Here is a 13,957-nt window from a genome sequence, read left to right on the forward strand (position 1 = left end):
GTGCAGAGCAGAGTACTGATGTTCACATGTGGCATATTTACGAGCATGTCATATCAAATCCTTTTCAAATCACTTGATGGTATGATCGCAACGTACATTCCTTGATAAATTTTGTTATAAGCTACTCCTCTAATGTGACAGAAAGAGAATATATCACACCCATAAAAAATACAAAATGTGGTCAATTCTGCAGGCTCTAGTACTTGTTGATAAAACAAAGGGTGTTAAGTATGTTAATACTAAAATCTTCAATTCTCTATCAAGCAGAATTAAATTCATGAAACAATAAATCTTTATTCATGTACAACTTAAGGCAGTACCTGCCTCTCTACTCGCTGGATAAATTCTTTACCAAAAGTTATTAAAATCTGAAAATTCCCTCTTGTGTATATCTCTGATAAACACATTTAATGTGTAGTGATTTTTTTATTGTTTCTATTTGAACAAACCAAATATGAGAGTTAAACTTAGCCACTATGGATCTTTTTTAATACTTTGATCATATATTAAATCACCTGTAACAACAAATAGCAGCAACCAGTAACTCAATGAAATATTTGTTTTCCGGGTTCCCGGGTTCGATTCCCGGCGGGGTCAGGGATTTTCTCTGCCTCGTGATGGCTGGGTGTTGTGTGCTGTCCTTAGGTTAGTTAGGTTTAAGTAGTTCTAAGTTCTAGGGGACTTATGACCACAGCAGTTGAGTCCCATAGTGCTCAGAGCCATTTGAACCATTTTTGAAATATTTGTTTAATTTCACCGCCAGTTTCAAGCAACTTTCAGATAATCTTAAAATGAGGCTTGCAGAAGACTTACATTATGATTCTTGAAGTACTTTATGACTGGTTCAGTTAGTTTAGCTATAACTGATGTGAGGGTATGATGAGTAAAAAATATTTCAGTTTGAAATTGCACAAGTGTCTCTCCCTTGCATCACTAATTGAAGTCCATTGTAGCAAAGAAAGCCAATAAGGTACTAAGCTTGGATTTAATATTACTTAATGTGTTTAATCCTTTCCACATACCTTGGAACCACCTTGTATCGCTCCTGTTCCTGCATATATCTTACTCACTTCATTGCCATTATTAATCCACATCTGCCTAAAAACTTCTTCAAAACGAGATACTATTTGATGTTTTTCCATCAAGTTCAACAAGTGTAGTTGTTTTGCTAATATCTACAGAAAAAAATCACATTGGTGAAAATTCAGTTTAAAAAAAAATACCTTAAACGAATTAAATCATTAAAGATATTTGCAGATATAGTGCATGCACAACTGCTATTGATCATTCTCCTCCTATGCATTAGGAATAATTAGATTATAGAGATCAGTGTTACAAGTGATACAATACTTGTATCTCTCACAATAAACATAAAGGGTAGTAGTCTTTGCACAATAATAATAATAATAATAATAATAATAATCGGAAATTTTTGCAGCTTTGATTTCCAACGCAATCAGTCCCTAGGATGACAAGTAAAACTTTTTGTGGTACTGTGCTTAACTCTGTGTCTTAATTTTTGGGATGTGTGTTGACTTGTATGGGGGGAGATGAAAATCCTAAAAATATAGCTTCAATGGACCAAAGCATTGTAGCTACTATATTAGCAGTAAAATTTACAATGAAAGCAGCAAACTTCCCCCGGTTCTCTTTACATTACAGAGCCCATCATTTACAAGTCTTTTAATAATTCTTAGATACTGTGGGCTTTTGATAGCTATTTGGCTGAATATTAACAGAATATCAAGGTAGAGTTTTGTATTTTTAGACTTAGGTGAACTTCCATCACCCACTCTTCAGCCACTACAAAACTTTGATTTCCGTACCTCTTTTTTATTTTTTTTAATGCAAAGAACATTTGCATTTTATAATATTTCTAGAACATTCTAAAAAACATTGGGCAACATCAACCATATGTTTGTGAACTCAGCAGCAAAATAACTGACAATGCAAAAGTAAAGGGAGACTACAAAAAACAGATTTGCAAGAGCAGGATAAAAAATTCTGTAAAAAGAGAAATTTGTGTACACTGAATGTAAGGTTAGTTGTTTGGAGGTCTTTTCTGGAGGTATTTGTCTTGAGTGTAGCCTTGTACAGAAATAAAATATGGATTATAAAATGCACAGACAAGAAAGAAGTCAATAAAAGCTCTTGAAATGTTGCACTACAGAAGAATGTTGAAGATTAGATGGTTAGACTGGATAACTAATCAAGATGTGCTGCATTGAACTGTAAAGAAAAAAATTTATGACAAAACTTGACTAAAAAAAAGGAATCACCAGATAGGGCACTTTGACATATCAGGTTGGTTGGTTGGTTGATTTAGGGGAGGGGACCAAACAGCGGGGTTAGCAGTCCCATCGGATGGGGAAGGAAGTTGGTTGTGCCCTTTCAAAGGAATCATCCCAGCATTTGCCTAAAGCGATTTAGGGAAATCACAGAAAACCTAACTCAGGATGGCCAGACGCGAGTTTGAACTGTCATCCTCCCGAATGAGAGTCCAGTGTGCCACCTTGATTGGTGACATGGCAGGAAACAGTAGGGCCAATGACCTCAGCAGTTTGGTCCCTTAGGAATTCACACACATTTGAACATATCAGGAAATAGTAAATTTGGTAATGGAAAAAAGTGTGTGTGTGTGTGTGTGTGTGTGTGTGTGTGTGTGTGTGTGGTGGGGAGGGGGGGGGGGGGTGGAGAGTGTAATAATTGTAAAGGGAAACTTAAGCTTGATTTCAGAAGACAGATTCAAGTGGGTTGCAGCAGTTATGCAGAGATGAAGAGGACTGCACAGGATAGCCTTGTGTGGAGAGATGAAGAGGACTGCACAGGATAGCCTTGTGTGGAGAGCTGCATCCAACTGGTCCTCCGATTGAAGACCACAACAATAACAAAACTCAATTACATACTGCTCTATTTCAATGAAGCTCCACCAGCATGCACAACACATCTTGCATATGAGGTTGGAACAAAATGGCATTCTACTTATTGAAAGGAAAGTGTGATGTCATGTTTGTATGTATGTAAATATTTTTAAATTGGGCAGCACATCTATCTGTTAAGTATGAAAGTATTAACTTTATGGACATAACTGCTGTGACAGCCCACAAAGCACATTTTCAGGGTTCAGTTTATCACTGATGAGCATTAATACTTGTCCAAATAACTGCTGAGAACAGTGTTATCTAATTGTGTTATGAAAGGACATATTTACTTTTATCCAGGCACACTACAAATAATTTTCAGGGAAGTAAATTTGAGGAATAACTGAATACTGGGTAATATGATTCAACAGCACTGAAAAATTTGTACTGCATAATGAATGTCACCTGTGTCTCTTATCACATGAATGGAATTTCTAGTTTCTTTTCATTGTTATTGTTTTAATTTGTGCATCAAGCCCGGTTACAAAACACATTAGCTAAATGACTTTTTTTCTAAATTATGTTTCAATTTTCGTGGCATGGAGACATACATTTTTCCATTTTGTGAACCACATATTAAAAGATAAGTTTATTTATTTTATTTATATTTGTTTTATACTTCAAATTGTTATTTTTTTTTTACATTCACATTTTTTTCCTTGGTTTACTGTTGTACATACATGTATTTTGTTAATTGAAAATAATACACAACTCATTATTACGATAGAAAGTAATTACAATAATGATAATCTGTAAGGAAATGCTTAAAACATAATGTTCTTTAACTCCATAAGCATACAATGAATAAAATTTCTTGCTGAAATATACATGATGGAGAAGACAATATGAAACAAAATTCTGCAGGATTTCAAATGGTCATGGGTGATCCTCTAAACATCATGATTTGGAAGAGGCATATTTCAGTACATTTGCAAGCATTGATGAAGAGAATTGATCATGTACTAATGGCTACAGCTTGATTATATTGTTTCTCAAGTGGAGATTGACACCATAATCATTCAACAGAAATATAGTCCATTCAAAATTACTTGATAGTTGACGTCTATCACTTGCTGCTATGGTGTTGCCACATCGGCTGCTGGCTAGTGCTTGGTTATAGGTAACACACAAAAAGTGCACGTCACTTCACAACTGCTGTTAATGTGTAACACGGAGCAATGTTGGAAATAGCTATCATAACGTATGCTGGAAATGAGAAATGCTCTGTCAACAGCTGACTAAGTGACCAATGGCTGAACTGCGGTAGATGACGTGTTTTGTAGCCCTGAATTTAAAATCTTGTTCTAAGCTAACCACAACCTTTGACGTGTAACATATCTGAGAAAGAAGCAGAACTAAAATCATGATCACTTTGTTCATGGCTATTAAAGCTAACCTCCACAAGCACATTCAAGATAGAAAAAGTTCAGTTTCAGTGCTAAAAGCAAACTGTTATTTCTTACTATCATTTGTTACCTGAAACTATCTTCAAACTGGTTACACAAGCTGTCGTATTACCACAACCAATGAGCAGACCTTGTAGGCACTCAGTTGCAGATTACAGATCACACAGACAGATTCCAGACGAAAAAAAGATAATAGGTAGAAAGGTAAGAGCAAATAAAAGAAAAGTCAATATGTTGATGAAAATTATGTAGCAAAGAAATATAAATACAAAATTACACCAATTAACTGAATAAAAATGATAATCTAACTCTTTTGATTAGATTTAAAAATAAAAAAAGAACTGCAGCAATTGATGAGATCAGAACCCACGGCCTTCAACATGGCTGGTTATTATGCTAACCACTGCACTCAAAATACAAGACTGAGGCAGTATTTGTATATTTGACAGTGATCACCCAGTCACAATGATGAATTGCAGCCTTCAAAAGCTTGGTCACGTGCAATGTCATGTGAAGCTTATGTAATGTAAACCGATGTGATTATGATAACTGCATATGTGACACTGAATCGTCTCTTACGCAGAAGTATCCAGTAGTGTGTTTAGACAGTGTTGCATATGAAACAAGTGCATTTCATTGGCATCATTTTGTGTGTGTGTGTGTGTGTGTGTGTGTGTGTGTGTGTGTGTGTGTGTGTGATGAAATACAAAATAAAGGTGCCAGACCCATGATTTGGGATCCAAACACATCGAGAAAGAAAGCCAGACAACAAACAGGAAGTGAAGTGACTAACTGTTGTGGCAGTTTGGCAATGGCAAACAATCCAGGCATGACATTGAGTGCTGTGATTGGAGGAAACAAGCTCTTACACAAGGAGTATCAACTATCAAATAATTTTAATCAGACTGTAGATCTGAAAGTGTTCTCATGAAGTTCTTCCAACATCGAAAGCTGTATACATCCCACAGCTGCAACTGTGCCGTCAAGCCCTTTGGGTTCACTAGATGACCAAGTTCCTTGTGCTCGGGTATGATGCCCTGAATGTTTCTTTCACACTGACCACTGCTAGAATCTAACAACAAGACAGGTATTTCGCCCTCACTGGGAAAGAAAACACATTTCAAATATCTTTCAATCTGGACAGAAATCTGTTTACCAGATTTCAATGCTGTCACAACGACATTTGGGGCTTCAAATAGAGAGTCATGGATTCTTGGTCCAAACTTACCATTAGTTTCTTTTACAACCATGAAAAGGATCTCAAAGGGCTCTATGGCATAAGCACAGCTGTAGAATGTATACAGCTTTCAATGTTGGAAGAATTTTGTGAGGAGACTTCCTGATCTAGCTCTGCTGAATGATTATGATGTCAATCTCCACTTGAGAAACAATACAATTGCATTGCAGTCAGTAGTCCATAATCATTTCTCTTCCCCAATACTTACCAATGTACTGAAATATGCCTGATACCAATCAGAATATTTAAAGAATCATCACCCTTGACAATTTGAAATCCTGCTGAGTTTTGTTTTATATTGTCTTCTCCATCGTATATATTATGTGATGAAAATTTTGTTCACTTTATTTGCATGATATAAAAAAAATGTTATGATGTAGGCATTCCCTTACAGATTATCATTATTGTAATTATTTTCTATCACAGTAATGCATTATTTATTACTTTCAATTAACAAAATAAATATATGTGCAACGAAAAAAAACATGAAAGTAAAATGTCCAATAACAATTTAAATATAAAACAAATATAAGTAAAATAAATAATTAGAATAATAATGAATATCTAGAAATTTTAATTAGATACACTGAAAAATACTCTGACAGCACACTTTGTAAAGCTTATTTTCGAAAATTGGTATTTCAGAAACCAGCTTTATTACACAAGGATGTATATGGCTTGAAAGCTTCTTTAGTTTATGTTGTAACAAAAGTTTTCGTTTTTCAGGATTAATTAATGGTGGTGGGGTGTTTTGCAAAATTTCAAATTATTACAAAATCTGAGTATACAGTTTTCAAGTACATTAATTACATATCAACTTTTATATGAAAACATTTTTGTATATCATCGTATTGAAGATATTCCCTTTTAACCTAAAAATGCTAAATTACCTTTCAGGGTGTGTTTTATTCTTCGAAAGTAAAATTGGCCAAAAGAAAGAAAAAAAACCATATTGTACTATTTTGTCCCCTCTACACACTGCCAAGATTAATCAAGATCGTGTATTGACACTTGGGAATGTTTCCATGTAAGTGTTGTTCACCTCATCACTCCTTTGTGTTCAAGTATACTGTATCCTCAACACTTACCCCTGAGATTACACAACACAAATGTTCCCTTGTCCACCTTCTTCAGGTACCACAGTTCTATATGTCTTTTTACTATTGTCCATTATGGACACCTAGTGACGAAACTGATCACATGGAGATGGTTACGTACCATCTGCACTGATGCAGCTATCCCAGTTGCCTCCAAAACCTCAACACACAGTTCAGTTGCATTAGCCTCAAGGCACCTACAAGCCATAATTTGTAGTTAGCTGCCATCAGCTAGTGGTGTATATCATGAGGGTGGTGCAAACCATGTTTTTTGGCAGTTTATCCTGTACACATTATTATAACTTGTTTTTCTTGATATAATCTATGTTGAGTGGATAATTAAAATTGAAATTTTCGCAAGATTTATTTACAGTCATTAGAATATTTTTTCTGCTCAACAGCTGCCATGATACACTAAAACATTCCATCTTTCAAATCAAGCTGTCCAATTTTTGAGAGCACACCACCACTTATGTATAGAATTAAGAGATTTCTCATAATGAATCCTGAAGTTTGCTTTGGAAACATTTCACTGGAAAATTATTTTTGAACTACTGCTTTTCTTTTGCTTCTATTTTTAGGCAAAGTTCTCTTGTTTCTACTCATGCTTCTACTCATGCTTTACGCAGAGAGCATTTCCTTTTGTAGTCTTTAACTGATGGCCCTTAAATGTGTTTACTTTCCTATATCTTTCATCTATACCACTGTTCACATTCTTTCATTTTATTTAATTGGCTATTTTTATGTATGGGTATTTGAATCACTCCTCGTCTTTTCCATGCTATTTCCATAGTTCTGTACTCTTGTTTTTGGTTACATTTTCAGTATATATCTTAGAAAATTATGATGCATCAGCATAAGAACAGTACACTAAAACATTTATTGTTATAAAAAATATCATATTTTTCTATCTTACATAAGCAATTATTTTGTGTACACAGTACTCTAGCAAACATCTAAGTTTATGTTGTGGTACTGTCACATAAACTTAGAAAACACTTTTGTACACATTGATAACTTTCTGGAATGTGCTCTGTATCCTCTCCATAAGAGCAAACACAGCTCTCTTTCTCAACAGTGGTCAATTTTTTAAAATTAAAATTTTATGTTTTTAAGTAATGCATGGGACTCTGCACACAGGAAAATAGAAATAATAAAAAGAAATATCAAAGATCACATGAGAAAACAATAATTGCTTCAGATATTGTTGGAACAGCTGTGTAGTTCATAGGCACTGGTGGTGGAGGGAGTTATCATTACAACACATTCTCCACTCCCGTAATTGCCCAGCCTCAATCTCAGGTAACCCAATATTGCTGTACCCTCCACTCAACAGTTTCCCTTCCTTTGTCCTGTCACTCCCTCTCAGGCCATGCTGATTCCCACCAGCCACTACAATTGTGCAAGCTTATGAACCTATCACCCCTCCCTCCTACATTCCTAGCCAGCAAATGGGCATCCCTCTGAGCTACTAGCTGCCCCCCCCCCCCCCCCACCAAATCCATCTCCCTGCCTTCTGCCTCTCCTCTCTCCCTCTACCTAGCCTACCCGACACTATCTCACCACAACCAGTCCACCTGTTGCAAAATAGCATTAGCACTTCCAGTGTAGCTGGCACCATTTAGGGGCATTGGCGCACAAGTGGGTTTTACTCTAGTTCATCAAAGGATAACTCCAAAAGCTACAAAGTTTTCCTTCTTTTGTTCGTGCCTATTGACAACTCAATGTTTCTGCTTTTCAGTAAGTGGTCTCCTTTAATCCTAAATTATTTACATTCTACAAGAACTTTCCTATGATGCACATAAAATAAAAAGGACTTCTTATCAATACAAGGAGGAAAAACAAAGGGATCTCTTTGATAATCATAAGGTTTTAGAGCTTAATTTCCATCAAAGTATGTCAATCAAGCATTGTAGCTATTTTTTTACTCTGCAGACTAAAAATCCTCCCTAGTTTCTGATTTTCAATAATGTGACAATAAAGCATTGCATAAATGTCTTGCAATGAAACTATTTAGTTGCATTCAAACTCTTCTCTTGCTCACATGCAAAATGTTCATATGGCAGCAGCATTACCGACCACCTGACTCAACAGTTTTACAAAGTATGTATTTTACATAGACTCCAGTGAGACAGTCTTTTGCTGGCTGATCTAATAACAAAGAATACATAGTCTTTGTGTTTTACACTCAGGGTGTCATTATAGGAGTTAGTTTCTACTTACCACTTTTCTTAACTGAAGCACTACTAAGCTTAACATCCATGCTCTTGGTGGAGTGCAAAGCATTAGCCAGCCCAGACTCTTCTTGCAACTAACAACATCCCCTACCCCTACGTTCTTCATGTTCCCCAATAGTGTCAAACTCATCACAGTCGTTCTGAAATCTGCTTCACTGGACCTGTCTTGCAATGTATGTTTTATTTTTTGTAACACCAAGTGAGGAAATTTCTTGTCTTCATTGTCACTAACATTCACTATGTGCCTTCAGACATATGTTTCAAAGTACACATGTTCTGCGGTGGTGTGATATGTGTGGTTGGAAACAAAGAACACACTTTGCACACCACAATTGCAGTATAGAAACTTTTACTGTTCCAAGATGATCACTATAAACAGTCTTATGTTGCCATCATCTCATCTAATGGAACTTGCTATAAAACTGCCACGTTTCATTAAATGACATCAAAGTACAAAAGGCACTCCGCACACATACATGTCTTCACAAAACACCCGTTGAATGAAATGCACAAAGTTGATAACACCCTCATACTATTCATGCATATCAGTGTTGAACATAATAAGCTTGTTCCACATCACACATCCTTAGTGCTGTGCGGCAAGCTTTGGAGAACCATGTCAGATGCCGATTTGTATGGATGGTAATAGAGTATGATGATTTGCATGCATTTTGCTGCACCACGAATAAATACAGACATGAATTTGGGGAACTCCGAAAATTCAGAACACCTATGGCTGGAAGGTACAAATTAAGGTACAATGGTCACATCGGGTAGTTGGCACTGGCAATGTTCTTATTAAGCAAAAGGTTCTGTGAGCCACACTTACGACACCACTGGCAGGTACTATAAACAAGTGTGGAGATGGGTACAGAGTAATCAGGCGCATCATATGGCACTGACATTCTATGAAAAACCTGTACATTGCAGTTACAACAGTGCCTAGAAACCTGCATGTTGGGGCCAAAGCGGCCTTGGAAAACCTAAAATTACAATTATTAAATAACACTTCATTCATCCCCTCCAGATGGACTACACCAGAGGCGTAGGAAAAGTAATATAAATAAGCAAACTCAGAGGCTCAACGCAAGCATTCATGTTGTCATTCTGACAATTGTTTAAGTTGCAGGCCAGCCATGACAACCATCTGGTGATGAATTTTGGTGGCCAACTAGCCTGTTGAACCAACTGCCAAGTTCCATGTTATGGATGCGCCACAGCCATTGTGCGGCAGGTCCAAAATTTGACGCATGGCAACTCCAGTATCCCTTCTACCATTCCTTCAAAAATTGGTTTATGTGACTGATGTGTATAACAGACATTTTTGTTGGGAACTGTGTCTTCACATTGACCGGTGAGTTCATTTCCAGGACCTGGTAAGATCTCCAGTACTTAGTTAAAAATTTCTTTGCTTCCCCTTGCCACATCCATGACTATGGTATCAGGTACCCGAAACTTCAATATCCAGTTGTTTACTAACATTTGTGCTATGGTACAAGCCCTTTGGTCTGGCATTGGTACCATTGCTAAAAATAGAGAAAAATGATCAGAGACTGTACATATTCCCTTCAGGTATTTTATTAAATGGCCTGAGGAAATCCAGTCCCAATGTAGAAAACGGATTGGGTGCCTCTGGTAATCCTTTCAACAGCACTTTCTGATGCTCAATGTCAGCCCTTTGTGCATATGGCACACAATCCCTAACATACTGCTCCACGTCACGCTTCCTGTTCCTCCACCAAAACTGCTCTGCTACACATTTATCCATCTCATGTCGCCCTCCATGAGCTGACAACATATAGTCATGAGATTGGTGCAAAACTCCCTTCTGAAAAACTGCTGGGACCGCCATATGTGGACTACACCTCATCATTTGACACAACATACCCTTGTGAATAACAAACTGTCACTGTGATGGCAATTCCTGACACTCCCTATCCTTTTTTTGTGCCCTCTGCCACTCTTCCATGCTCCTCCATAACATCCCCAACATCACTACCCCACAACTTAATGCATGTGCATTTGTATGGGATCTCCCTTACTTACGGATTACTTCGTACGTGAATTCACTAACCTTATGTGCCCGCCATGTTAATCTACTAGACAGAGCTTTTAAACCAAGCAACCATTTCAGAGAGGCATGGTCTGTCATGACCTTTAACTTCCTACCATACAGGTAACATTGGAAATACGTAATACCATACATGACTGCCAACATCTCTTTCTCATTCATTGAGTCGCTACACTCTACTTTGTATAGCTGCCTCGAAGTGTAAGATACTGGATGTTCTTAACCATCTTAACATCTGTCCCAAAACACAACCAACTGCTTCATTTTTAAGTGTATCATGAAAGAATAAAAAACAATATTGGGTCTGATACTAATATTTCTTTTAATTTTTCAAATGGCACTTGATATTCCTGTGACCAATGGGATTTTGCCCCTTATTCAGTAGCTTCTTCAATGGTTCAGTTGTTTTTGCAAAGTTCCTCATGAACCATATGTAACAATTACATTTGATGAATGAGTGTACCACTTCAATTGTTCATAGTGTTGGAAAATTTTAAACTGTGCCTATAAGATGAGGATTGGTCTGTATGCCATGTTCACTAATCATGTTCCGCAGATAGTTTACCTGAGTTTGTACAAAATAGCACTTGTCCATACTTAACATCAAAAGTGTCAACATAGTCTGCTAAAGACATCCTCCAAATGTCTCGCATGCTCCAGTAAATCCTTTGAAAAGACAGTTATGTCATCTAGATACACCATATAAGTTTCTGGTTTTAATCCTCTCAATACCACATCTAACAAAGCTAAAAAGTTGCAGCTGCATTTTTTAGTCCAAATGGCATGTGCTTTTAATGGAAGTGGCCACCCAGCACCGTAAATGATGTTTTTGGCCTTTCCTTACGTGCCACTTCCAACTGATGGTACTAGCTCCTGAGTTCCATACTTGTAAAGAAGTGACACTGACCTAGATTATCCAAAGTTTCTCTGATGTTTGGAATTGGATAAGCATCAGAAAAGGTTCCTGCATTTAGCTATCTATTGTTGCAGCAAAATCTATATTTCCTTGTTCCTTCCACCAATTTCTTCAGCATGACCACAGTATTCATGCTCCAGGGGTTATAACTAAGTTCTATGATCCCAACCCATAGTTGTTGCTCAATAAACTTTTCTGCTAATGGTTGCAGTTGCCTCGCAATGCAGAATGGCTTCATATAAATTGGTGTGCTATCTGTTGTCGGGGTGATTAGCACACTGGACTCACATTCAGGAGGATGACGGCTCAAACCCACGTCCTGCCATCCAGATTTATATTTTCCGTGATTTCCCGAAATTGCTCCAGGCAACTGCCGGAATGGTTCCTTTGAAAGGGTACAGCCAATTTCCTTACCCGTCATTGACACAACCTGAATTTGTGCTCTGTCTGTAATGACCTAGATGTCAATGGGACGTTCAACCCAATCTTCCTTTCTTCCTTCCTTCCCTCCTTCCCCTGTCGATATGTGATGTCACCGTGGGTGCTGGTTACTCTCCGTCTGTACAAAATAAATCACTAAATCTCAACAACAGGTTTTGCATAGCCCTTCAATCACTGCCCTTCAAGTGACCCACTTTCCCTTGTAACACTTCCGTGTCGACGGTTTGCTTCAGCTTTCCTCCAGACTCAACATGTCAAAGTCATCATCTTCCAAGACTTCCAGAGTGGCTATTACTGCACCCTCTCGCAGACGATTCCACCCTATTATTGCCAGTCCCACATAACCTACACTGTGGAGGCATCGGTCCTCTCTTTCCCACGAGGTCCAGACTGATAACGGACATGTGAGCCACTGTTTTACCAAAAACCTCTGTTTCCTGCCACTCACCACCACTAAGCAGCACTCTCTCTGTGCACTAACTTGTGCAGTGTTATGATCTAACAGAATTGCCTTCCAATGGTTGAAGCACTCCCATTTGCATGTAAAGGCTGTTCCCCTTGCTGGTGCTTCCCACGTTTCCTACTTCTACAATCAGATGCCCAGTGGCCCACTCTGCCACATGCACAGCAGCACTCTGGTTGTCTATAATGCATCCTTACATGCCCCTCCTGACCACATCTATTACACCTGATTTCAGAAGCGAACACCTGGTTGTCCACACTCAGCTTTGCTGCACTATCTACCTCTTCTTTATGTGTTGTGATCCTAAGAGCTGATGCTAAGTCCTGGAGGTTTTCCATTTGGACTTCCCGTGACATCTCTGTGAGTATACCAGGCAGAAATGTTCACTGCTCTATTTTCTGCTTTTTGCAATAATGCCCTATTTGATTCTGCATTCTGGATCTGTACATATGCCTTTGTATTCAGTTTACAGATTCTGTCCAAGAACGCTTCCACAGACTCTCTAAGATGCATTGACAAAGTACTTAGTTTCTCCTGAAAGAGATATGCACTCTTTTGCTAAATGTATCACTGACAAAGTCCAGTGGCCCACTGCTGAAACATTTGTCCTTTAATCAAAGTCTCATGGTATACAACATATGCTTCGGCATGCCCCACCAAACTCATACTAGCAACATCCAGGGTTATTTCGTCTGATCACCCATGTGTTACCTCGGTGCCCCTAACATACTAAGTAAAAATTGTCACGTCCTCCGTTGCTGCAGGGACATACGAAACAAAAGGCGCTTTAGTCCAGACTTATTCTCATCTAACTCAAACTGTGGCTGAACCTGACTTGCTTTCCCAGCTTCTAACTCACAAATAAGTTTGAAATTTCTTTGCTTCTCATTCTCCAATTCCTCTCTTAATGTGTGCACTTGCTGAGTTAAAGCAGCAACTGCATCCACTGTAGTAGCTGCAGGTGTTCCCACTGTTTTGCATGCTCTACTTCTACCTTAATTCAAATGTTAAAAAACAAAATAAACACAAACACCCATTCACCCACCCAACACATAAAAAAATCTAACCAAAAATTAATTCTTCTGGTGAATCATCACCCATCTACACTTAGTACAACTACCATATGAACAATTTGCCTACACACAGAACAAGTAGCTGCTATGCCTCT

The 13,957-nt window shown here is 37.9% G+C and overlaps 1 protein-coding gene across 1 annotated transcript in view; it reads right to left on the reverse strand.

Moving 5' to 3' along the window:
- Nucleotides 1-13,957, reverse strand: part of LOC126248939 (synaptojanin-1) — a 133,553-nt gene that overhangs the window by 71,483 nt on the left and 48,113 nt on the right. Inside the window, exon 9 of the mRNA XM_049950453.1 lies at nt 1,023-1,175. Within this exon, the coding sequence (XP_049806410.1) occupies nt 1,023-1,175 (153 nt within the window). The remainder of the gene's footprint in view (nt 1-1,022; nt 1,176-13,957) is intronic.

Source organism: Schistocerca nitens, chromosome 3 (assembly GCF_023898315.1).
Source record: "Schistocerca nitens isolate TAMUIC-IGC-003100 chromosome 3, iqSchNite1.1, whole genome shotgun sequence".
In the NCBI taxonomy this organism is placed as follows: domain Eukaryota; kingdom Metazoa; phylum Arthropoda; class Insecta; order Orthoptera; family Acrididae; genus Schistocerca; species Schistocerca nitens.